Below are 25358 nucleotides of genomic sequence, written 5' to 3' on the forward strand. Positions count from 1 at the left end.
CCCACCCAATAATAGGGTATTTCAAAATCCTTACTGAATTAGGTACCGTATTGCGTACTTAATGCTTTAAGCGATAAGTACGACATTGCTGTTCACCAAACACCCCTCCAACCCATCACCAGCATGTCCACCGCACCTGTCGCCGTCGCCGCAGGTACAACACATACATGCGAGGAGCAACGCAAATTGCTCATGACGCTCCTATATAGACACACCGAAAACCAAGTTCTTCCTCCGCGGCCGAGATGTACGTAAAGAGATACACGCTCAAATATGCACGTCCATTGATGATTGCCTTGTCAGGGCGTCGAAACGTTCTTTGGCTTGCCGTCGGTGACCGAGGAAGGCGCCGAACGGCCTTCCATTACGGCCTTGGACACGCTGGAAACGGCCGATGCGTTGCATCTTAGCCCGGACGGATCGAAAATCGCCCTCATCTCGCAGGACTCTGGATTTGTCATTCGCAACACCGATACGTTCGTTCCTCCTAATTCCTTGAAAATGCACTCATGGAAACAACCGACAGATCGGACGTTCTTGTTCAAGCGTCGAACCCGGGCATTCAAGCCGCAGCATGGTCGCCGCTTGGCACGCATTTGGTCACGTGGCAACGACCTGTCAAGGACGCCCCGCCCACGGAAGGTACTTCCCACCATCGCATGTCCTATCAACATATCATTAACGAAAATGGTACCTTCAGGCAACTTGATTGTGTGGGACACCACGTCGGGCTCGATCATTGCGCGGTTTAGTCAAAAAACGTACTCTCGCGAGGTAGTCTACTAACTACTCCATTCGTTAACTAACTATTGTAGCAATGGCCTTCGTTGCAATGGAGCTCGGACGAACTGATTGCCGCGCGTCAAAGCAACAGCGGGGTGCGTAGTAATACTACTAGTAGTAGTACGAAACGCATATGGCATACTAACCGTCATGTGTCGCAGGTGCAAGTGTTCAACGGCCGTGCTATTGGGGCCGGGTCCATCGGCAACATTGCGTTGGAGGTAACTTTCCTTTTTATTACAAAAGCATAATAAATCCTTCAAGGATTTATATCAATTTATATAAAGAATGCTCATATAATCCTTCAATGAATTATATCAAATTATATAAATAATGATAAAATGATTTATATCAATTTATATAAATATATATACTTTGGAAGTAATTTATAAAATAGTACATGTATATATGTATATATATATATAAATTCTTACAACGTACTTGCTGTATAGAACGCAGCCAGCTTTAGCGTTGCCCCGGGGGGGCTTCCGTACAAGATTGCTGTATTTGTGCCTGAAAAGAAGGGCAAACCAGCGAGCGTGCGCGTGTTTCCGTTCCCGCCGAACGCCGCGCAGTCCCACGTGGCGTTCAAGAGCTTTTACAAGGCGCAAGACGTCAAGATGAAGTGGGCGCCAAACGGCAGCGCGCTGATCATTGAAACGTCCACCGACGTCGACACGTCGGGCAAGTCGTACTATGGCGAAACGAATCTGTTCTACGTCCAAAGGTAGAGTGGTGACGACAAAATATGTGTGACACTGTTGAAAACTGCACTTTGACGTAGTGATGGACAATACGACTGCAGCATCCCGTTGACCAAGGAAGGCACGGTCCACGATGTGCAGTGGGACCCGACGTCCAAGGGCTTTGTCGTGATTGCCGGCGCCATGCCAAGCAATGCCACAGTATCACGTGATCATATGACGTAATCATTTTAACATCCGGTTGTGTGGTTGTTTCTAGTTGTATGACAACAAGGCCTGCCCCGTGTTTGAATTCGGGTCGGCGTGGCGCAACGTCATCAGCTGGAGTCCCCACGGCCGCTTTTTGTGTTTGGCGGTGTGTCATCTCGAACTTGTCCAATTCTTCATATATATATATGTGCAAACAAACCCGTCATATCCGATATACGACAAACTCCGAGAAGTTATATATCATTGGTGTGTGACATGGCGATATTGTCCTTTTACAAAATTTGTTTTATACCTTTGTGTTGATTTGGATCGATTTTCGTTGTACTGAATTTTGGATGGGTAAACGTTGTTGGGGTTTCACACTAATTTAGGTCTCACACTAATTCGATTCTGGTGATGATGTCCTGCAATTTGATTGGCTCGATCGTTCTACCGATATATTCTTCTGTACATTTAGTACTTCATTATTCTGCATGTCGCTCCAGTTTAGAAACTACAACATTGTGCATTTCATCCAAATTTGGACTTGGGAGTCATTTCGCCACATAGCATTTGATCCAATTTACAGTAAGGCTTGGCCGAATCAAACGTTTGGATTGGCAGAAACTCGACAGAACACGTGATTTGATTGGCTTAGGCGGTTAGTTCATTCATTCTCTTAGCACTTTCGATTCTGCTGACGATGGCTCGAGTTTGTTTCGAATCGATTTGACAATATGTCATATCGTTCTATGTATAACGTGCGTGGCTAGGGTTTCGGCAACTTGCCCGGCAACATGGACTTTTGGGACCGGAACAAGCTCAAGAAACTCGGCTCCACCAAAGCCGAATGTGCCACCACGTACACAAATCATTCCTTACAACCCGACCGAATGGACTGATTTTCGTGTCTGTAGCCATGGCTGGTCGCCAGACAGCCGGTACTTTTACACGGCCACGACGTTCCCCCGTGTGCGCGTCGACAACGGCTTCAAGCTGTTCAAGTACGACGGCACCGGTCCCGTCGTGTCGGAGAGCCGCACGGAAGTGTACGACTTGCAGTTCCGCCCCGCCGCCGCCGGCGTGTACCCGAACCGCCCCGCCAGCCCCCGCGCCAAGGAATCGGTACGCCCTACCGTCCGTCCGTGTTTGTGTAATGGAGTCGGTAGGAGGCGGAAGCGTCTGCCGCTGCGCCACCCGCCCCCGTCCGCCGAGCGTACCGCCCCCCGCACTCGACGGGCGCGTTGGCCGACTTGCTTCGTCGGGAAGACGGCGCCGGGTCGCGCAAGCTCGACCGCAACAAGTACGCGCCGTCCAACTCGGCGGTGGCGGCCACCAAGGTGATCCCGGGCCTCGATGCCCCTGTGGTGAAGAAGCCCAGCAAGAGCGAAAAGAAGAAGAAGGCGATTGAAGCGGCCGAAGCCAAAGCCGAATTGGAGCGCGTGACGCAGGCGTTGCTGGCCCAGACGCTCCCGGACGAGCCAGGTAGGTGCTTGTACTTATTAGCTATGGGTAGGTAGTTGAACACCCACGGATTGGGAACTGTTGTAGTGGTGCTGACGCCCGAGGAAAAGCAGAAAAAGGCGAAAGCGATTCAGAAGAAACTGAAGCAAATCGCCGACATCAAAGCCAAGCAAGCTAGCGGCGACACGCTCAACGACGACCAGTTGGCCAAAGTTGGGAACGAGCCGACGTTGCTCGCGGAACTGGCGGCGTTGGCGTAGAACGCCCGGGCGCCTCAAGTTTCTATGGAGCCAGCTATGGGTGTTTTGTGTGCTTGACAGCCACAAATATCGATATCTAAACGCATATCAACTCTTCGTTCGCATCAGATTACATCAAGACATGGCATGCTAACGTTAGCTGCAAGTTTTCTGCTGGCTGGCTCGCAAACACTGCAATCTGCCTTTAAAATGTCGATGATGGCATTTGAAATGTGTGCAATGTGAGGAACAACTCACCAACCAAACATCTCACCGCGTGAATATCCGGATACGGAAAACCACATTCCAGCACATCACACTTTTGTTGCTTGGTGCTTATGGTTCGAGTCCTCGCCGCCCTTGCTACGCACCCGCGCCGGACGGCAGCTCTGCGCCGCCTCTTCAGCAGCAAGACGACGCATTTTGGATTCCAGCAAGTGGATGAGCATGACAAGAAGCCCATGGTAGCGGGTGTCTTCCACAGTGTTGCCGATAGGTAGGCAATCTCGTATCGCTTCGTTCAGGTTGTCATTCTTGATCAACCTCATGACGAAGCTACGACGTCATGAACGACGCCATGAGTGGTGGCATGCATCGGCTATGGAAAGACGAGTTTGTCAACATGCTTGGCCCGCTGCCGCATCGCAATGGTATGATCTCTACCTCTTGTCGACTTTCGTAACCGCGAAACCTTGTGAACAGGCGAACCTCTCCGCATCTTGGACGTGGCCGGGGGCACCGGCGACATTGCGTTCCGCATGGCCGACCGACTGAAGCGTGCTGGCCTTCCTGACTCGCCGACGGACGATGACCGGACAGACATTGTCGTGTGCGACATCAACGGTTCCATGCTTCGTGTGGGCGAAGAGCGCGCGACGGCTCGCGGCATCGGCCTTCCCGGCACCCGTCCGTCGTTTGCGTGGGTCGAAGGCGATGCGGAACAGCTCAAGTTTGAGGACAACTCGTTCGACGTGTACACGATTGCCTTTGGCATCCGCAACGTTACCCATGTCGACGTACGTCATCGATCATGATCGGATACAAATCGTCATGGTTCGCGCGGTAGAAAGCACTGGCGGAAGCGCACCGCGTGTTGCGCAAGGGCGGCCGCTTCATGTGCTTGGAGTTCAGCCAAGTGCAAAATCCACTGCTCCGCACCATCTATGACACGGTACATAATACAACGGCAATGTGGAAACACACACATCATGGGGGGTGGGGGGGGGATTGACAATTTTTTCTCATTTTTCTATGGGGGGGTGTAGTATTCGTTCAACATGATTCCGGCCATGGGCGAGCTCTTGGCCAAGGACCGTGCGTCGTACCAGGTAATACTATAATACCGATTGCGTTATTATGGTAGACAAGTGACTCGAGCACAACGTGAACACTAGAAATGTTGGTCGTTCGGTCGAGTGACTTGAATAATATATATATATATATATATATATTGACGATTTGGGATATATTTTGTTGTTGTAGTATTTGGTGGAAAGCATCCGCCAATTCCCGCCCCAAGACACGTTCAAGACGATGATCGAAACCGCGGGGTTCCAAAAAGTGTCGTACACCAACTTTATGGACGGCATCGTGGCCGTGCATTCCGGGTTCAAGCTGTAAATAACTAGCGACCCAATGAAATCACACCAACCAACCAACGGCTGGTTGCTTACATCGTTTGTTTTCGTGTTAACGCCGCGTATGTGAAGACGTGACGACTGGTTTACTCGTCGAAGAAGTAGAAGTCTGGTCCAACGCCATCGCAGTCATAAAGTCCTGCTTGGCCAAGGTCGTACGGCCCAACTTTTCGTACAAAATCGCTCGGTTGTGATACGCATACGCATTGTGCCCTTCGAGGGTGATCACGGCCGAGTAGTCGGCCACCGATTCCACCAGACACCCCATCTTCGCGTACGAGTACGCACGGTTGCTCAATGTGCGGGTGCTGTTGGGGTCCAGGCGTAGCGCTAGCAAAAGCACATGAGCTCTTGACAATCAAGTCGTTCTAGTACGCCCACCCACGTGGCGCGCATGTTGAGATGTTGGGAGAAGATGGCGTACCTGCGGTGTAGTCGTCGACGGCGCCGTCGTACCGCCCTTGCTTGCGTCGAGCATACCCTCGATTGCTGTACGCTGCGACGTTATCTGGCTCCAATCGCAGCGCTTCCGTGTAATCGACAATCGCCCGGTCAAAGTCGCCCATGTTGCGGAAGCAGTAGCCTACTCCCCCCCCATGCTCTATCATCATATACAGACTGTAGCGAACCCTACCTCGGTTGTGGAGAAAGATGGGGTTCTGTGGCTCGAGGCGGTTGGCAGCGTGAAAGTCCTGGAGGGCCAGCACATGCTTGCCTTGCTGGTCGTACGCGAGTCCACGGCTGTTGTACGTGGACGCGGCGTCGGGCTGCAGCGCGAGAGCCATGGTGAAGTCCTGGATGGCTTCGGGCAGGTTCTTCATCTACCAGTTATACAAAGAAGTGTGAGGAAATGGACAATACGCAAGATGAGATACAGTACCTTTTCCCACGTACTGCCTCGGTTATGCAGTGCATTGGCGTTCTTCGGGTCCACTTGTATCGCCGCCGTGTAGTCCGCGATCGCCGCGTCGAACGCTTCAAGTTTGTCGTACGAAAACGCTCGATTGTACAGCGCTTTGAAATGCGTCGGGTTCAACTCGATCGCGGCCGAGTAATCTCGAATTGCCACGTCATACCGGCCCTTCGACAACACACAACCTGTGAAGACCAACCTTTGTGTGGTTTCCTCTCGGTGTTTACCTGTTTGCGATGGCAAAACCCGCGGTTGTGGTAAAAGTCGGCGTTGGTCGGCATGAGCTGGATCGCTTTCGAGAAGTCTTCCACAGCCCCCGCGTACCTGCCGCTCCTGTTGGATTCCCACAAGTCAAAACCAGCGTGAGTGATTTGATACCCCCCAGTCGTTTTTGATGGTTGTTTACCGGTCGAGGGAAATGCCTCGATTGTAAAACGCAAACGCGTTCGACGGGTCCAACGCGATGGCACTCGTGTAGTCTTGGATGGCACGGTCGAATTGCCGCAGCTTGTCGAACGCGAACCCGCGATTGAAATACGCCTTGAAATGTCTAATACATAAACATTTCAGTGGAAGAAATATATATCTCTTGAAAACCAGATATTTGAACCAACGCAATGTTTGCTTACGTCGGATTGAGCTTAATGGCCTTGGAATACGCTTCAATCGCTAGCTCAAAGTGCCCTTCGCGTCGAAGGGCAAACCCCCGAGCATGATGCACTTCTGCAGGGTCCCCAACGACTTCGACGGGTTCGTTCCCATTGTCCATGGCTGCTGGCTCTTCAGAGTCTAGTGGCGTCGTCTGAATCGTAAGAGTGGCGTCGTGGTCAGGCTGGTTGGTCGCGTGTGCCCTGTCTCCTGCGGCGACTGCTAAACGCAGGAAGTATAGGATTGATATGCTAGATACGTGTGCACTTTGAATACCTTTCATCGTCTTCATCATAGTATGATTGGAGCCTGGACTTGCTCTTGGTGTGGTCTGTTGGGTGCTTCTGGAAATCCTGCGATGCCACCATGAAAACAACTTCCAAGCATGGAGGGGGTGCACACATCCTACTGGAGTTGACTGGTCATGGCGTCGAGCAATTCTCGTTCCCGGAGCTTTGTGTACACGTCAACTCCCAAAGTCATGCTGGAGGGGACGCTGCCTCCATTGCGACGGAGGCTAGCAATGCTGTTCTCTGCTGGAAGAAGCTTTGACGCGACTGAAACAGGCGCGGGGGGCTTGGCGACTGGTTTGGCCTGCTTGGTTTTGTTGGACACTTGTTCGTCTTTCATTAGTGCAAAGTGGTAGTCTTCAATTGCTCGAGAAAAGTCGCCTTGCTTGTTGTAGCACGATGCCCTGCTCGCGGCAAACCGTTATTTAACGTTCGTCCTGGGACGGCTAAAGGAGATGTAGAACCCCCCCACTACATACCGAGCATATGCAGCATTGATGTGGTTCGGATTCAACAACAAGGCGTGTGTAAAGTCTTCAATGGCCTTTTGCGACTGGTTCAGATTTGTCCATGCAATCCCCCGACTACATGCGTCACAACTCCGTCACACATTATGCCGTCGAGTGTATAGCAATGTACTTGTAGTACGCATTCGCATCCATGGGGCTTAGTTTGAGCACTTGTCCAAAGTCGTCCACGGCTTGAGCCCATTCCTACGCAAATATTCCATCACAGCGTTTGCCCCGAGTGATCATTTGTTTTAGTTGTTGGGATATGTAGTGGTTAGGGGTTACCATCTTTTTCATGTGGGAGGCGCCGCGGATGGCAATGGTGGTGGCATCGGTCGGATTCGCAGCGAGTTTCTTGGTGCAAGTGTCAATGACCTTTGCAATGTCGGCTTCTTTTCGGTAGTAGTACGTTCGATTGGGATGGCTTTTGGCCGCTTCGTCTGTGTCGAGAAAGTCTTTTCGTTTGCACAGCACCACGGGCGCGGCTGGTGGCTGGTTGTGGCTTTCTTGGTTGGTCATGGACGCCATCACATGCACTGGTGGCGACCCTCCAAGATCCACGAGGCCTTTCGGAAGTCACCGTTCATTGGCTGAAAAGTGAAACGGCTGGTGAAACTGGCACAGTAGCCGCACACTTTCCTTGTCGTTGCCAGAGTTCCCATGCGCTTGACCTTGATAGTGCTGTTACTAAAAGCGCTAGCTGCCATGAGCCAGCATTGCATCCACGATGAAATCGTAGCCAACGTTCAGTACACCACGTCCTATCAGAACTACGACAACCACCCGCACGACGACAAGTCGACTGCTGCTACTCCACCATCGTGATAGCTCCATCGCGACAATGATGATTCATGCGTCCCATGATTAAATCATCACCCCTACTATCAACCAACTAATCGAATTGACCCGTTTACCCATCCCTCGTGTCGTTATTCTTGCATTTCCGGACCGACCTAGCCTCGATCCTTTGCAATCAATGCACATTGTTAAACGCTAAAGATAGCTCAAGTGCCATCATGTCGCGCTCTTTTTTTTTTTCAGAATTCAAGATGCCGCGATTGGCAGTGGCTGTCTCACTGGCGGCAATTGTTGCTGGTCATCACTGCATCCACGACGAAGTTGCAGGCGCAGTGTCCGAGTCCGCGTGGTCGCAAAGCTACGGCTTGCAGTCGATCGATCTGGACGCTTCGGCGTCCGTCACGTCTCGTTCGATTCGACACCTGGAAACCTCCACCAGTACCACATCCGGGTCCCCGCTTCGGGTCGTGCCCTACTTCGACAACGTCACTTTGGGTGCCCTCCTGTCTGACAAGCGCTCGCTCGTGGTCGACTACTTGGTACCCGCCGCGGTCTCGTTCTGGTCCCAAGCACTTCGTGTGATCCCCGTCCAAGGCAGCTTATTTGCAGCCCCCCCTTGCACATCTGCATGGAATACCGTGCCGTCCACGTGCGCCAACCTCGCTCCGTCCTCGTATTGCTTTGAAATGCCTTACCCCCCAGAGCACTACAGCCCCCTTCGAGTGTGCTCGACATGTCTGAGCGCGGGCTGCGCCACGGGCAACTGCACCGTTGTCCGGCCCAACAACACGGGGATTCCAAATGCGGACATGGTCATGTACATCCGTGCAATGACAACCAGTCGGTGCACGGACAACACCTTGGCGTACGCCATCACGTGCCAGCGAGACCAATTCGACCGCCCCACCTTTGGCATGATCAACTTCTGCCCCGACTATTTGGACACGTCCACCCTCGAAGGTCCCTCGTACGACATCCAAGTCACCACGGCCCTCCACGAGTTCGCCCATGCCCTCGGGTTCTCATCTGCGTCGTTTCCCCTCATGCGGAATCGCGATGGTACCCCGCGCACCACTCGCCAAGGGGGAAGTCGCACTGGCCGCGCGGTGGCGTCTACCGGCACCTGCGCCAATGGAACCTCCATCACTAGTACGGGACTACCGTCGAACGCAACAGTTGTGTACCAAAACGTGCGGGGCCACGCAGTCACGTACATGGCGACCCCCACGGTGGTGGCGTTTGCCACAAGCCACTTCAATTGCTCGAGTGTCGTGGGTGCGGAAATTGAAAACAACGACGGGTCGTGTATGGGGTCGCATTGGTAAGACGACAACAACCTCTACGAAGAGATGTGATTATATACGTAGTAATGCGATAGTATCAATCACCTTGTACTCATGGTGATGATGCATACAGGGAAGAGCGACTGTTTGGTCCGGAACTCATGACCCCTGTTGTAAACTACCGGAACCCCACGTCAGCGTTGACCCTGGCGTATTTCGAAGACACGGGGTGGTACCAGGCCAACTTTAGCGTGGCAGAGCCGCTGCTTTGGGGCAACAATAAGGGTTGTGCCTTTTCAAGCGACAACTGCGTGGGACCCACCACCACCACCAGCGGCAACCTGAAGCCTGTCGATGTCGCGACGTACTGCGCAGCGGACGGCGAAGCGTGCTCCCCCGACGGCCTCTCCCGGTCGTGGTGCTCCCTCAAGACAGATTACGCAGCGGACGACATTCCACCGTGGTTTCAGTACTTTGCATCGCCTACCACTGGAGGGTACGAGATCCTTCAAGTTTGAGCCGATATTAATGTAGTATTGGTTGTCGTCCACAGGTACAGTGAATTTGGAGACTATTGTCCCGTACAACAAGCGTACAGCCAAGGCGACTGTTTGAATGCGTCGAATTTGGCGCTCATCCCCAACACGAATCTCACGCCTATGGGAGAAATGTACGGCAACGACACTAGTCGCTGCACGCTGTCGTCGCTCCGGTTAGCCAACATGTTTGGCTACGAGTACCGCACTCGAGCGGCAGGATGTTACCCCATGACATGCCATGGACAGACGGTCCAAGTGAGCGTGAAGGCTGCCGACAACGGAGTTGTGACGGTACAATGCAAGTACAAGGGTCAAGTCGTGACCGTCGCCGGCTTTACTGGAACCCTGACGTGCCCCGACCCGTTTGTCGTGTGCCAATTGGCTCAATGCACCACTCCTTGTGGACCTCGAGCCATGTGCGTCAATGGTCAATGCACGCCCGTGGTGGCTCCTGCGACAACGACATCAACGCCAACTGTGGTCAACAACACAGTCGTGCCGTCGATACCCCCCGTCGTCACAACGTACTCTCCTACGATGACAACGACGACGACCCCCACCACCTCGACACCCACGGTTGGCTCATCTGGAGGAACATCAACGACACCCAAACCTACGCCACCGTCGGCCTACTCGACCGTATCACCATCCACGACACCCAAACCTACGCCACCGTCGGTCAACTCGACCACATCACCATCCACGACTCCCAAACCTACGTCACCGTCGGCCAACTCGACCACATCACCAGGACCGTCAGCTTCAGCGAATGACACGACTATCACAGCGAGTCCCACCACGACCACAGTCCCCAAGACGTCACACTCGGCGGTGGGCTCTGTAGTTGTGACCGCACTGGTGTGGATCACATCATTTTGGATATCTTATGGTTAAGACCCTGTGTTGAGGCAGGTTGTCGCTACAGTAATTAATGTTAGAGGTTGTACGTCACAGGTGCGAAATGTCATGTTTCAGGCAAGTTGACGTTCGCGAATTATGACCTTCAACCGGACATTTTATCCGGAATTCCGACATCCCTCCTGACATTTTAAACATCTCTGCTCGTATAAATGAAGCAATGTATTCCACTTTAATTTTTCTATTTGAACATCCGGGCGGGGACAGTGCGTGCAAAATCCATCTTCGACCGCACAAGGCATGGATTTCCTCCGGTCGATCGAAGAGGACCTCAACTTGGTGGAGGCAGAGACCAAGAAGAAGCTGCCGGCGGTCAAGGATGCAGCGGAGAAGGGCATTGAGAAGATTGGACAGATACGACAGCTGTATGCGCAGATGCTGCGCGTGGAGGCGGCCCCCGGCCCGGGCAACGCCATTTTCAAATGCGATGCCATCCTGCGGCCGTTCCTTCTCGCGTGCAACCATGCGACTGCGAGCCAAAAGCTGCTGATTGCGTCGTTCAACAGCATCCAAAAGCTCGTGTCGTGGGATGCCATCACGAGCGAGGCCGTGGGCAACATCCTCCGCGTGCTGCAAATCCAAGCCGAGCGCAACAGCCACCAAGACATCCAGCTCAAGTTGCTGCAAACGTTGCTGCAGTTGCTCACGCTGGCGTTCAACAAAGGCGACGAACAAATGACGAACGAAGACTTGATCAGCCAAGCGATTTGGATCTGCCTCCACCTGCAAAGCCAGAGCGGCAACGCGATCACGGCCAACACGGCCGTCATGACGCTGCGTCAGGTCGTGACGATGGTGTTCGACAACATCACGACCGACGCCAAGAACCTTGACGGCGCCAAGAAAGTCGGCTTCCTCGTCTTCCAGGACTTGTGCCTCATGAGTCGCGAAGAGGTCGGCATGTGGCTGAAACGCACGACCTTCTCCAAGATCCTTGGGGTTGAGCTGCTCGAAGCCGTGCTCACGTCCCACGGGTCCTTGTTCCGCTGCGACGTCGAGTTCCGCAGCATGCTCAAGCAACATGCGACGCATCTCATCGCGTCCAACTTGTCGCCGTCGACGCCGTTTCCACTGCTTCTGCGCATCATGCGCCTCGCGAGTACCGTCTTGAGCCAGTTTACCCCGCTTTTGCAGGATGAATGCAACACCATTTGGCTCGGGCTCGTGGAAATCGTCTCCACAGGATCGTACTCGCCCAACAAGAGCTCGCTGACGCCCTTCGTTCCCATGCAAAGGCGGTCGCATCAGCACCACGACGCCTCGCCCCAGCTTCGGAGTATGCACTCGTTGTCTTCGACTTCCGGCAGCACCCCCACCCCCCACGTGTCCCACAACAACCTGTCGTCGAGCGTGAATTCCGTCACGTGGCATGTCTTGCTAGCCATGGAAGTCATCTACAAAGCGTTAGGGGACCCGGATGTGCTGCCGGCGCTGTCTTCGTACCCGAACCACCTGCTCCTAGTGCTCGCGCGCACAGTCGCGGCGGTGGTGGCCACGTCCCCGCCGTGCGACTACCGCCCCGGGCACGTCGATGCCTCCATGCCGTACCGATGCGGCCTCGAGTACCTCAACGAGCAGGACGCCCCGCCCCTGCAGCCGTTTTACAACGTGCTGCGCATCTCACTCTTGTGCCAGTACCACGTCCTCACGGTCCTCCACGCCAACGACCGCCACCTGAGCCCTCTGCGGGTCCAGTACATCCTCTGCTCCGTCGCACCCTTTGTCATGAACGCATTGCACTGCACGATGCGGTTCTGCAGAGAAGCCGAGCTCGTCACAGTCGCTCTCAAAGGGTACCACCTGCTCACAAACGTCAATGCGCACTCGCGGGACCGGATACCCCTCGACGGCCGCCCCATCGGGGTATTAGCCATCCAAGCGCTTTGTGTGTTTTCGTTCCCCGTGCCCCCAGACATGTCGACGCGGGTGGTCAAGTGTATATCGGGCAATGGGGCGGTCGTGACGATCGAGGGGCCCGACGGGGGGGATGGGGGGGCCAGCGACGGCATGGCGAATAGTGACCAGCAGCACCACCAGCAGCAGCAGTGTGTATTGACGTGGAAGGAAATGCACGCGATGAAGACGCTGTTTCGAACGATCCACACGATGGAGCAAGAGCTCAACGAAGTCGAGTGGCGGACGCTGCTGGAAGGGTTTGAGGTGATTGTGGGGCTAAGTGCGTTGAAGCAAAAGACCAAGGGCGTGAACCAGCGCATCGGCACCGGTCCGAGCGCAGTCAAAGTGGAGGACGAGGACGTCGAGCAGCAGCTCGTCATGCTGGGCCAGTCCATCTTGGAGTATTTCACCAACACGTCGGCGTTGCACCCGTCGTCGTTGCTGCACATCCTGCGGGCGATTCGAAGCATTTGCTACGACCAAATCAGCCACCTTCCCCCCGCCGCTGCCCCCACTAGTAGTAGTACCGTTGCATCCCAGTCGTCCACCGACGACGCGATGCTGGTCGAAGAGGAACTCCAGCAGCTGCTGGCGCTGTGGTCCCCAGACCAGCAAACCGCGTGGGATGTGCTCAGTGTACCGTTTGGCCTCCACGTCAAAACATTCGAGACGACGTTGGGCATCGGTGGAGGTGGCAACAACAACAGCAATGCTGCACCGTTTACACCGGCGTTTTCACTGCGTATGTTTGTGCAGCTGGCCAAAGCCAACGTGGACGCGTGGACGTTTGTCATGGACGAACTCGTGGGCTTTGTGTGTCTGTCCCCGACCTCCTCGTCCTCCCCTTCTTCATTGCCGTTTCAAATGTACGCGACCGACGCCGTGTTCCAACTGGTCCAAGCTGCGCTCACAACCATCCCGTCGCTGAGCCAATCCACAGTCACCGCGTACGTGTTGCGCGCGATTCAAAGCGACCAGATGAAGGAAAGGGCGCTAGTTGGCCTGCTGGACCTGCTTCAGACCACGGGCCACCTCATCACACAGGACGCATGGCCAGCCATCCTCGAGGCCCTCGGCACGAGCGCCGAAGCCGACGCGCGGTGCCAGGTCGTGGCGTTCAAAAGCCTGCGGCTGATTGTTGACGACTTGGTCGTGGGTATGCAGAGTCCGTCCCGCCGCGCGTGCATCGCGTGCGTCGGCGTGTACGCTTCGTGTGCAAAAGACGTCAACATCAGCCTCACAGCGGTCAACGAGCTGTGGACACTGGCCGACACGATAGCCAAGCGGAAAACTACTTTGACGGACGACGACGATGAAGTGGCTTTGTGGCCCACGGCGTTCTCCGAGCTCAAGCAGATTGCGCTCGACACGCGGCCAGAAGTGCGCAATTGTGCGATCAACACTCTGTTTGGGACGGCCGTGACGCACGGCGCGCAGTTCCGGCTCGTGGAATGGACCATCTTCTTGCAGGGCACGGTGCTGCCGCTGGCCCATCAGCTGTCTGCCGTCGTGGCGTCGGACGCCAAGATGTCCGTAGCTGACGGGGACGTGCCACCGCTAACTCCGGTCGTGGTATTGCATCATTCTCGAGACAGTGTGGCCAAACAGTACGACGAATCGCGGGTGCTCGTGCTGGCGGGCGTGAGCCGCGTACTGCAGACCAACACGGCGTCGCTCCTCCTCCATGCCGACTGGTTTGTGACAGTGTGGAAGGACCTGATTGGGTACATTGCCGCCAGTTGTACCGACCCGTCCAGCTCCAAGGAAGTGGTGCTAGCTGGCATTCAAACGCTGCACACGTTGCTACAGATTGCCTCGACGTCGAGCCAGGACCTGTCTCTGGCCCCGTTGCGAGCTGGCGTCGGCATGCGCGTCGTCAACGGCGTGTGTACTTCCACTTCAGACAGCCTTGACATGTCGGCGAAAAAGAAGCCGACTCTCCTCAGTCGAGACCCGCAGCTGTGGACCCAAGCGTTCGAGCTGCTGCTCCGACTCGCCCACGATCGAGCGACTGGCGACGTACCAAGCGCCCAAGACCAGGACATTGCCGGCGCAATGGTGACCGTGTTCGTGTCCATCTACCTCCAGTCCAAGGACACGGAGCTCCACGACGTGGTCCAGCTCGACCGCATCCTCCACGTGTTTGATCAGAGCATGCACCGGTTCGTGCTGACCACCCAACCGAACGCGCCGCCGCTCGTGATCACGACCAACAGCCTCCATGCCCGCATCCTCAACAGCTACGACGAGTGCGGGTACTTTGACGAGGCCGTACACGTGGCCATCGTCCGCCACGTGGTCGGGTTTGTGTCCGCGGCGGCGTCGGCGCCGACGCTGGTGTTTGTGCTGCGGCACGCCCTGCAATGTCTCGCCAAGATGTACGAGGGCGTGAGTCCGGTCGCCCAATCCGCCACGTTTGCCGAAGTCTTAGCAGTTGTGCGGCCCTTTTTTAATTCCAAATCGAAAACCAACGTCGTGCCAGCATCGGTATCGGCCACCGACCGAGCCGCGATGACCATGTGGCAACATGCACTCAAAGTGCTCTTGGCACTGATCGGGTGCGGGATGCCGACAGTGCCACAGTCGGGCGTGGCGGCACTGCTTCAAGTGGTGGAAGGCGTGCTCCACCCCGGGGATACTCTAGCCGACGACGACGTGGTGGCGTTGCAACTGGCCGTGCTGGACCGCCTCGTCCGTGCGATGATGCTGAGCCGGTACGAAGACGCCGCCCTCGCCAGTCGGTTCGCGGCGCTGCTCCAGTCCAACGACGACCCCCGCGTCGCGTCCGCCTGCATCCAGCACATGACCATTCTCAGCGGTCCCGCCAACCCGAACCGTGCGCTGCGAGACGTGTGTCGGCAGCAGCTCAACGCCGTGTTTGTCCAAGCGATTGCTTCGTTTCTTGAAGGGGCCACCTCCCCAGGCGGCATCGCGAATTCGCACCGGAATCGGGTGGTCGTGCTCTTGACAACGTGGAATCGGAGTCCGCAGAGTGTGCTCGAAGTGTTTTCGTCGCTATGTCAGTGCATCACGTGCGACGACGCTGAAGTCCGGGGGTTGGTCCAGCGAATACTGATCGACTCGGACGTTGCCGCCGTCTGCTTGCCACTGTTGCAACTGCCACACAAGGACCAGCATGGATTCTTGTAGGGGGGTGGGGGGTGCTAGCTAGCTACATGTAACAACATGTCCAGTTCGACCCCAGTAAACTGAATAAACATATCGTGTTGAGTCGAAACGGGTGGTGTGCATTTTGATTCACTTTACAGCACAAACATCGTGGACGCTACTACCCACAGAACAGCCGACACTACTAGTCGACATGGCGGCACCACGGCGGCGTGGCTCTTCTTGGTGGTCGTGGTCGTGGCGCTGCAGTCTGCCGCACCAAACCCAGGGTTGCACGTACACGTGGCTGCTTTATTGTCGCAAACTCCATTACCAGAGCACGCGTTGGGGCAGATGGGCGCGCACTTATTCCCATCCTCCGCCGACGTGAACCCGTCCACGCAGTTGCACTTACCAGACGTGCAGATCGCGTTGGCCCCGCACGCCGGTACGCACTGGCCTGTGTTGCACACGATGGCCGGATCCGGACACACCAACGAGCCTGTGAAACCCGTGACGGTGAACGTCTGCCCCTTTTGTGAGCACGACACTAGGGACGTTCCCGAGGCCCCCACGACGGAAATGGACACGACGCCACTGCTGCAGGTCGTGGCGTAGCAGCCGGTGGACCGACCGGGGATGCTCCAGCCCGCGTTTTTGGTCGTGAGCAGCGTCGACTTGAGGCAAAAACTAGTCGGGCTGTAAGTTTCCCCGAGGAGATTCAACGACGTGCCTGTCGGCGCCTGCAAATTGGACGGGAGGTAGCAGTCCCCGCCCTTGTACCCCGTGTAGATGGGGCAATAGTCGGCAAACGACGATCCCCCCAAGCTCGGATCGTTGGAAAAGTACTGATCATATGCTGGAATCACGTCCGTGGTCGTTCGCACGGTGCACACTGCGCGAGACGTGAGGTCCACCGAGCAGCTGTCGACGGACGCGTCCACACAAAAGTGATCGGTCGGCACGGGGGCGGTGCCTTGGATGCACTTGTCCGTGGCAAACGGGCACCCGCGGTTCGCCCCCCAATACATGGGCTGCGCCGAAGTAAAATTCACTTGGTACCATCCCGTGTCTTGAAAGTACGACTATGCATAAGATCAAATCAACAACAGATAAATATATTCAAGTTCGAACGGCGTACCAAGGTCAGGCCAGAGACGGGATTCCGATAACTTTGGAGGGGGCTCATGAGTTCCGGCTCGAAGATGCGCTCCTCCCAATGACTGCCCAAGCACCCGCCGTCGCTGTCTTCGATTTCCGCACCGTTTAGCGTGGCGCAGTTGAAGTAGTTGCGAACAAACGACAAGACGTTGGGGGTCACCAGTTTTGCCACCGAGTGGCCTCGCTCCGTGAAGAACTGCACGGTGGCGTCGCTGGGCATCTGAATCACGCTGGCTGTGACGCCATTTGGGCACTTGTAGTCTTCCTGAATCGGGGGCTGGCCTACAAGTACCACATAACCATGGTTGTCAACACAGAACGAACATTGCAATGTCGTTCCAACTACCTGACGAGTCGCGCGGCGTGCGGGGGCTTCCGTCGGGGTGCCGCATATAAGGAAACATTTGCGACGTGAAGCCCAAGGCGTGTGCAATCTCATGGGTCGCTGTGTTGAGTTGTTTGTCATACACAGTCGCATCTGCGTTTAACTTTTGAGGACAGAAATTCACCATCCCCATGGTGGGACGATCAAACTACGCCCACCAAGACTAGTATGAGACGGGGGAAATATATGTACGGCTGCGATGCCAATCGTCGTGAGGTACCTGGTCCAGTTGACAACTTGTGGCGTACGCCAGCACACTGGTGCCGCAGCTGGCAGTTTGCACCGCGCGCACGTACAGTACGTAATCGGTGTTGGGAACGCCCGTTCCGGCCGACGGCGAAGCGCAAGAGCCGCCAGCACAGCCCTGCAACGGACACGTCGAGCACACGCGAAGTGGGGCAAAGTGGCTGTCTGGGATGGGAACTTCCATGCACTTTTGCTGGCTCTCGACTGCGGCGCACACTGGCGGCGACGTCTGCCACGCCTGAATGCAGTTGCGTTGTGCAAACCACGTGCCGTTGATGGGAATGACCTGCAAACTGTTAGAAAAGCAACAGGGTGTCAGTGTTACCTGCAACGTTTGGCCCCAGAATGCCAACGCGTCGGCAACCAGCTTGTTTTTGACAAAATTCAAGTTGGTCGCGCCGAGAGCGTTCATCGATGCCGTGTCAAATATGGGCGTGATGCGGATGGGCTTGTACTGGCTGGCGGCGCCCACGGATACGGATGCCGACGCTGCGTCCATTTGAGCGCTGAGGTACCGACTAGAGCGTCCTTCGTGGGGATGCGCGTCGTACGATTGCGACGACGCAAGGGGGACGCCATGAGACAGTGCATTGTGGATACACTCGTGTCCGGCCGCCGCCCTGGACACTATGAGGGTGGTCGCCGCCGCCGCGACGTACTTCCACCATCGACACATTTGTTGGATTCAAAACTACCGCCTTCGATTTTATCGAGCGTGTCATGCTATCTATTTATAGACGGTCGTTTCACATTCTATAACCACCTTTAGGTGCTATTAAAATATTACCAACACGTTGAATTGTGGAAACGTTTATATATCTTTTTATCGACCCAACCCCCCCGACATTGCACTGCACTTTGCCTTTAGCTTCATTTGGCTGCTCGCTGTCGATGAAAACCCAACCAAGGTACGCTAAAGCAGTAGATAGTCTTCAGCATCACATCCTTCATACACCATCGTCGCCCCCTTCCGCATCTTCGTCGCCTTCGTACAAGTTGGCCCATTGGACATTCAAATGGCCATCGCCTTCTTCAAAGTCCTCGTCGAAGTCGTCCTCTGAGTACTCTCCGTCCTCCGAGCTGCCCGTCGTGATAAACTCGTCCGACCCGCCCAGTTCCGACTCGCTGCCCCCAAACTCTTCTTCGTCCTGCAAACACCAAAATAAACTGTTCAAAATCCACTCATTTCACCACGATTTTAGGATTGAAATCACCATGGATTCCGATTCGCCGTCGTCCAGCGTATCTTCCAAGTCCGAGTCGCATTCATTGGGTTTGTCGCGCCCAATCTATTCAACATCATCCCATGCATCCCTGGTAATTTATATATATATATATATATCATCCCATACATCCCTGGTACTATATATATATATTTCTTTCAGATAAATATAGCTCATGTCTCGAAGGAAGAGATTGCATACCTCGTACAGACGACACACGGGGTCGTCTTGGCCGTAGATTGAATCCAAGTATCGCCCTTCGACAATCTACCTCATCCCCCGTCAATATATATATATTTTTATATATATTATCCATGTGAGCAAATCAAGGCATGGAGATAGATCGATCCCTACCCCGAGCGCTGTCTCTTGGGCATTCAGTGCCACGTCGTAGATCGGTCGCTCAATGTCCACCGTCGACACGTCCTTGTAGTCGCGCGTGTCCAGCACACGCAGCCACGTCCGGTTCTTGGCCAGCTTCTTGGAAGTTTCTTTCTAATCATCCCACATATGTATAATCTCAATCGAATGCGAGCAGAATACAACCAAATCGACAGACAATCGATATACGACCAATCAAAACTCTCAGCACGAATCAAGTAGCCAATCAAAACCACTCTCTCTCTCTCTCTCTCGCTTCAACCACACTGGACGTATTTTATACATATTTTGTTTCCAAACCATGCAGAGATAATATACATGACCTAATCGATATAAATATATATGCGTAGTAGTAGTGTGAATCACCAGCACCCCCAAATAATCAAAATCCACATGTTATTGTGAATACTCACTATAAATTTCCAAAATTCGCCTGGTTTGTCTACTCAATATTGAATCACGCTGGAGTTCGGATTGGTTGAATATCTTTCTTGTCCGTTCTGCAAGAGCCAATCAAATCCACTCAAAATCGGATTAGCCAATAGCGTCGTCGATTCGACAAGGTCTGGAAATTCATATCAAATCCAAATGTTATCTCGCCGCCATATTCGTCGTCGTCAAGCTCTCATGTTGGACGTACCGCAGCCACGGGTTCGAACGGAGAGTACACGTACATCAGTGGCCGGGTATGGCAGAATTGAATCCGACTGCTTTCGAGCGCCGGCACCACGCGCAGCAGCTTGAACGTGCGCAGATCCCACACGGCCGAGTTGATAATCACTTCGTTGCCGCTGGGATTGAACACCCCGTAGCCAACGTTGGACAGTTTATCGAATTTGTGCACGAGTTTGGTCGAGCGCACGTCCCAGAGGAGGCCGTCCGACAGCAGCGTCGTGTCCCATGGCGAGAACGAGCAGTTGGAGCTGTCGCCGTAAGTGTTGCCGCCTTCGCCGCCGCGGGACGGGTCTTCAAACTGGGCCAGCATCGCGCCTATTGTCCAATGGGATGTCGTCTACTAGTATCGACTACTAAATTTTACTAGTACTACTACATACCCGACTGGACGTCGTACATGGCCGTGCCTCGACAACCACTTGGCTCCAACGCGTCCACGTCTTCACATGCCAGAGCCACGATGCGGTCGCCGCCGTGATTGAACCGCGGACTTCGCATCGACGACAGCGTCCATCTGGCTTGTTCCATGTGATTCAAGCTCCACAATCCCACCTTGGAAGGCACGTAGTTGGCCATCCTAGCATTCATCATCGGAATGAATAACTAGATCCACGACAACACACAAGTATTATCAAGTCGATACATTCGACATATTCGAGTGTTTGGGTGGTGCTCAATCGAATGACCACCAAATCGACAAAAATCGACCAATCAAAAACCACAACACGAATCAAGTGGCCAATCAAATCCACACTTCGACCAATATATTCAACATTGAATTCGTGTGGGAATGAAATTAGTGTGATACTGGATTCGATCTTTACAAACGTCAGGACAAAGGATCGATAGATTTGGCGAAGAATCCGCACAAAAGTAGTCCAAATATAGGGTAAAGAGAGACAATTAGTGGACCTACCGCGTGGTGCCAGTGAGCATGAGCAGACTCGACGTGCGGGTGTGTTCATTGGTGGAGAGGTCGGTGAGGGCGCCGGCGTTGGCATGGCACGTCCACAGCCCAACGATCTCATCTTGGTTCAAATGCATCTGCAGCACTTCGCCGTGGTCAGTCCCGAGCAAAATATGGCCATCTGCCATAAACTTGGCAGCAGTCAACCCGCCTTGGGCTTGGCTGTTGTGGTGGCCTACATATATACATGTGGTTGGCCATATATACATACGCCACACAGATTGCAACTCGACTGGATGGCACCACTGCAACCCAATATCCATCCATCTATCTATCTCTCCATCCAAGGGCGAGGTCGTTCAAACGTACCCACGATTCGAAACGGGCGATGGCGCGTCGACACGAACCGATTCAAGTGCATGTCTTGGCTGTAACTGTAGCTGTTGCCCGGTCCTACTCCTCGCGTCAAGAGGCGGCTGCATACATTTGCATACCTACGATAGAGAGATATAGGCACTATTGTCGACTTGATATACAAATCTGGGGAAGGGGGATGCAATCAAATCGCGCCGACCAAACCGATCCACAATCGATCTGATTGGTTGAATTGTTTTCATTGAGAAGGTGGTTTTGATTGGCTGATAATTTTGAGCTCAGGTAGCCAATCAAATCGATTTAAATTCCAACGAGAAACCACAACACAATGAAATTTCACTCGAAAGCACAATACTTCAAAGTAAATTATATCATCGCGTGTGCGAATTCGAATATAATACTTAAAAAAACAAACTATTTAAACACAATAGTATTAGACAGGACAAATACATAGTTCTCAATCATCTAAGGGGGGACGTACAGTGGAGGCGGCGACACGTCCGGGCACCGATGCGACTTGGACGCCGTCAACGAGAATGGCGGCACGACCGACACCGGATGCGGGCACAGGCGGTGCTGCTCCCGCAGATGCTGGCGCACGACCGTATCGAGCCATGTGGGTTTCACCAGAGGTTTCTTGGCCATCGAAGTGGCTTTCTTCGGGGATGACAACACCATCGGCTGGGCGGGTATGTCCTTATCAAAGTAGCTGGGCTGTTGCTTCCATTTCGACAGCATCTGCTGGCGGCGTTGAGCAAACGACAGCAGTTTGGGATGATGGGCCATCGATCTCTTAGGTTTTTTGGCTGTACGCGGTGTACTCGCGTCATCCAGCGCCACCTTGGCTTTCTTGATAGGTTTCTGCGGACTAGATTCACGATAGATAGATATATATACACCTACATATAATAAAGAGGGAGGGGCTCTTGTACCTTAGACAGGACGCCCGGAGATTCAACGCGGCCTCCGACTCTAACGCGTCGGCGGCGGCGTGCAGGCCGTGGGCTTTAAGGTGGTCGTGGATCATCACCAGCAGCTCCGTGGGGTTGTATGTGACACGGGTCGCTGCGACGATGTTGGCCTTTTCGATCTTCCGTACGGTCGGATCGGTCGCTTCGTGGATCGACGCGCTCGGTGCCCGGTGGGTGACGTGCGAGATCAGCTCCAACGCGCACTCGCGGAACTTGGCGTGGACGTCCGCGTTCTCTTCCAGCACGGGCTCGTTTCGGATCAAGTCAGACAGGAGTTGGCCTACCCATCATGAAAAACATCATCACATCTGAGACATCGTTCCATAACGACGAATCAAAAGGACGCGTCTGCACAGCGTCACATCAACACGTCACCCTTGTAAACAGATCAACAGGATCGAAAGAATGCTTGAAACATGTCGAGCAATTCTCCCAAATCTGCCACTATTATCTTTGGGGATTGACGCAATCTTCCCGACATCGAGCAAAGTCGTGTGATTGGATCAAAATCAAAATGGGTTGAAATATGATTGGCCAAACCGAATGAATATTCCCCAAAATACCTCTTCAAACTTAGTTGTATATAATATATCCAAGGTCTGGCGATGACATACGGAGTATCAATAGTACTACCCATCACCACAACGTCGTCCAGCATACCACATGTTAACGAGCCAAATATATATATATCATATTTTTTCCGGTCCACGTATTGAACCAAAGGGCAAACTAACTAACTCGTGTACATTTCACAAATGATATATATATCGGTAGTAGGTACCTATTTGCATTTGCTCTAGAATCTGCGTGACATGGCGGTCCTTGGACAACCCCAGCAGCGCTTGCGTGGCGAGTAGCCGGATCGCGTCGGCATGTTGCAACGACCGTTTATACCGGAGCAGCTGCAGACATACCTTGATCGCGTTCTTTTCCCTTGCGAGTTTCAAGATGGCTCGGGCGGGGAAGGGGGTCGCCATGCTGCTGCTGCTGCTGGTATGGTTGTTGGCTGTTGTCCTATCGTCCTTCTTCGAGTATTGCTGCTGCTGCTTGTCTCCACTACTACTAGTGCACACGCAATTGCATACAACTTGCAGCGCGCCCTTGACAATATCGCCATCGCGGGGGTGACTGGTCATCGCGCAGTCGAGCAAGATGGTAAGGCCGGTGCGCTGCGAGTCTTGGAGCATCGTGTGGCAAATCTCGACCGCCATCGGCGGGTACGCCAGCGTGAGCATACGCAGGATCTGCAAACTGAACAAAGCACGCTCGACGAGCCACAGCCGGAATGACGTGGGCTCACTCGACGGGTCCGTGGTCGCCGTGTGGCTACGAAACACGTCGAGCACTTCGAGCAGCACCAGCGGGCCCCGCAGATGGGTGAATTGAGTCTGCCACTTGGTTTCCTTGCACAGCATTGTAGATGGGCGGTGGGCTTCCAAGATGGCCACGTGCTGTTCAAAGGCCTTGTCGTCGATGTCCACTGGTTTCCCCAAGGTTTGCTTGATCATGCGACTACTACTGGTGCTGGCATCCATCAACTTTCGCCGTTGGCTCTGCGCCAGCACTGCAAAGTGCACTCGGACGTACTGCCGCAGACACAGACACGCATCGTGCGCGAGCTGCCGCTGGACTGCGGCTTTCGGCAGATTGCCGGCGCGAATCAAGTTGAACAGCGTGTACAACCCGTCGTGGGCTTCAAAGTACTCGAGCGCCGACCGGAACGGCACCACGAGCCCAAAGAACACGACGGCGTTCTGCCGCGCGCGGTCGTACGGACTCGATAGCAGCGTCATGCCCATCGACAGCAGCGCCGTGCGCGTCGGATCGCGGCTGAGGATGAGCTCCGTGACCACGCTAGACGATGCAAATGCGTGCAGACACATGCCCAGGGACCGGTGGAGGTGCGCAAACCGAGGCGATGCCTGCGCGGCGAGGACGAGGTCGAGGCCGCCGGCGTCGAGAAATGAAAATGCAAACTTTTTGTGTGCGAGAAAGTGGGAAATCAGCTGCAGTGTCGCAGACCAGACGCTCGTGTGCGCAGAGTGCAGCAGCGTGATGCTCGTGCCGACAATGTCGTCTTTGAGCGCCGACGCCAGCAGTTCCAGGTACTCGCCCATCAACCCAACGCACTGGACCGTGTACAGCAGGTCCAGTAGCATGAGCGCCGCCGAACCTTGTTCGTGGTTTACAGTCGGGGCGGGGATGGAGAGGACCAAGTCGGCTAACCGAGTTGATATCGTCTCATCGTCTTCATGTTCGTCCGTCGTGCGAGGTGGCGGCGGCACCGCGGTGGCGGAGATGGACGGGGCATTCGACATGTCCTTCTTGTCGTCGATCGACAGCTTTCGCTTCTTGCTGGACGGGGTACCTACGGATGGTTTCTTGTGCTTAGAACTGACGGCTTTCTTCTTTTGAACGTCCTGCATGTACGCGGCGGCGGCGGCATGCTCGGCTTCCAACGCATTCGCGTAAAAGCGCGCGCGTTTGAGCAAGTTGGTGCAGAACGACTCGTTGTTGACGACGATGTCCGCGATGGATCGATCGCGCAGCGCAAACGACAGCAGACCCGATGCGTAGCATCGCAACTGCAACCCATGGAGAGAAGTAGACGTGGCGTCGGCGTTGGCCCACCGCGTGACGCGGTCCAAAATGTCTTCGTCGTACATGAGCCGAATGATGAACCGAACGTTGGTCGGAGCGGTCGCCAAGAGCAGGCGACACACGGCCGCGTTCATCGCGTCGTTGTCCGCGCGCTCGGCACTCTCGGCCTGCAACTTGCGCTCGAGCATCGAGTAAAAGTCCTCAAAGTCGTCGAGGATGCGCAAGAGATGCCCGATCAGCTGCCCGTCCCGTCGAGACATGGGGAACTGCCGGAACAAGATCTCGGCTTGCTCGAGGGTTTCCGACAACCAATTCATGTTGCTGATCGTGGTTTGCTCGGTGGGCCGTTGGTCGGCTGCTTGGTTATACGGATCGTATGCATCTGGCACTAGCTCCGTCACGAGCTCGAAGACCCTCACCTCCAGCGCATGCATGCTCTCTGGATCGGACGAGATGTCCTTGCGATGCGGGATCGCCGGCAGCGGCGTGCCTTCGATGTCGTCGTCCATGTTGCT

The 25358-nt window shown here is 54.5% G+C and overlaps 6 protein-coding genes across 6 annotated transcripts; 4 read left to right on the forward strand and 2 right to left on the reverse strand.

The window, feature by feature from the left end:
* Positions 1-74: 74 nt before the first annotated feature.
* H257_08018 (hypothetical protein) lies at positions 75-3635 on the forward strand. The gene is made up of 14 exons (XM_009833780.1): positions 75-154; positions 210-247; positions 304-476; positions 527-642; positions 701-774; positions 816-878; positions 945-1004; positions 1236-1510; positions 1568-1688; positions 1747-1842; positions 2450-2538; positions 2594-2801; positions 2846-3161; positions 3228-3635. The coding sequence occupies exons 1-14, from the start codon at positions 124-126 to the stop codon at positions 3398-3400; spliced, it is 1833 nt and encodes a 610-aa protein (XP_009832082.1). The 5' UTR covers positions 75-123; the 3' UTR covers positions 3401-3635.
* A 63-nt stretch (positions 3636-3698) lies between these two features.
* Positions 3699-5056, forward strand: H257_08019 (hypothetical protein). The gene is made up of 6 exons (XM_009833781.1): positions 3699-3875; positions 3935-4029; positions 4082-4395; positions 4446-4550; positions 4645-4707; positions 4862-5056. Exons 1-6 carry the CDS (start codon positions 3718-3720, stop codon positions 4997-4999), a joined length of 873 nt encoding a protein of 290 aa, XP_009832083.1. The 5' UTR covers positions 3699-3717; the 3' UTR covers positions 5000-5056.
* Positions 5047-7938, reverse strand: H257_08020 (hypothetical protein). The gene is made up of 12 exons (XM_009833782.1): positions 7662-7938; positions 7507-7580; positions 7347-7451; positions 6987-7271; positions 6854-6930; positions 6559-6796; positions 6336-6479; positions 6157-6262; positions 5897-6097; positions 5651-5837; positions 5441-5599; positions 5047-5346 (listed from the first exon to the last, which is right to left on the reverse strand). The coding sequence occupies exons 1-12, from the start codon at positions 7902-7904 to the stop codon at positions 5069-5071; spliced, it is 2097 nt and encodes a 698-aa protein (XP_009832084.1). The 5' UTR covers positions 7905-7938; the 3' UTR covers positions 5047-5068.
* Positions 7939-8404: 466 nt separating this feature from the next.
* Positions 8405-10890, forward strand: H257_08021 (hypothetical protein; the record flags this gene model as incomplete). The annotated part of the gene is made up of 3 exons (XM_009833783.1): positions 8405-9495; positions 9591-9953; positions 10011-10890. Exons 1-3 carry the CDS (start codon positions 8426-8428, stop codon positions 10888-10890), a joined length of 2313 nt encoding a protein of 770 aa, XP_009832085.1. The 5' UTR covers positions 8405-8425.
* Positions 10891-11111: 221 nt separating this feature from the next.
* H257_08022 (hypothetical protein) lies at positions 11112-16048 on the forward strand. Its single transcript, XM_009833784.1, has one exon. It carries the CDS (start codon positions 11155-11157, stop codon positions 15958-15960), a length of 4806 nt encoding a protein of 1601 aa, XP_009832086.1. The 5' UTR covers positions 11112-11154; the 3' UTR covers positions 15961-16048.
* A 25-nt stretch (positions 16049-16073) lies between these two features.
* On the reverse strand, positions 16074-25352 carry H257_08023 (hypothetical protein; the record flags this gene model as incomplete). The annotated part of the gene is made up of 16 exons (XM_009833785.1): positions 16074-17003; positions 17060-17361; positions 17426-17612; positions 17685-17996; positions 18036-18368; positions 18664-18858; positions 18925-18999; positions 19135-19200; positions 19288-19428; positions 19955-20304; positions 20370-20566; positions 20906-21131; positions 21266-21390; positions 21753-22139; positions 22204-22522; positions 23024-25352. 16 exons carry the CDS (start codon positions 25350-25352, stop codon positions 16074-16076), a joined length of 6474 nt encoding a protein of 2157 aa, XP_009832087.1.
* Positions 25353-25358: the final 6 nt, after the last annotated feature.

The sequence above is a fragment of the Aphanomyces astaci genome, assembly GCF_000520075.1.
Source record: "Aphanomyces astaci strain APO3 unplaced genomic scaffold supercont1.17, whole genome shotgun sequence".
In the NCBI taxonomy this organism is placed as follows: Eukaryota; Oomycota; class Saprolegniomycetes; order Saprolegniales; family Verrucalvaceae; genus Aphanomyces; species Aphanomyces astaci.

Coding starts and splice junctions, on each gene's coding strand:
- H257_08019 (XM_009833781.1), top strand. CDS start 3,718: ATGGTTCGAGTCCTCGCCGCCCTTGCTACGCACCCGCGCCGGACGGCA. Junction 3,876..3,934: donor TTCCACAGTGTTGCCGATAG/GTAGGCAATCTC, acceptor CTCATGACGAAG/CTACGACGTCATGAACGACG. Junction 4,396..4,445: donor GCAACGTTACCCATGTCGAC/GTACGTCATCGA, acceptor TTCGCGCGGTAG/AAAGCACTGGCGGAAGCGCA.
- H257_08018 (XM_009833780.1), top strand. CDS start 124: ATGTCCACCGCACCTGTCGCCGTCGCCGCAG. Junction 775..815: donor AAAAAACGTACTCTCGCGAG/GTAGTCTACTAA, acceptor TAACTATTGTAG/CAATGGCCTTCGTTGCAATG. Junction 1,005..1,235: donor TCGGCAACATTGCGTTGGAG/GTAACTTTCCTT, acceptor CTTGCTGTATAG/AACGCAGCCAGCTTTAGCGT.
- H257_08020 (XM_009833782.1), bottom strand. CDS start 7,904: ATGGCGTCCATGACCAACCAAGAAAGCCACAACCAGCCACCAGCCGCG. Junction 7,452..7,506: donor GATGCGAATGCGTACTACAA/GTACATTGCTAT, acceptor TGACGCATGTAG/TCGGGGGATTGCATGGACAA. Junction 5,600..5,650: donor CATCTTTCTCCACAACCGAG/GTAGGGTTCGCT, acceptor GGGGGGGAGTAG/GCTACTGCTTCCGCAACATG.
- H257_08022 (XM_009833784.1), top strand. CDS start 11,155: ATGGATTTCCTCCGGTCGATCGAAGAGGACCTCAACTTGGTGGAGGCA.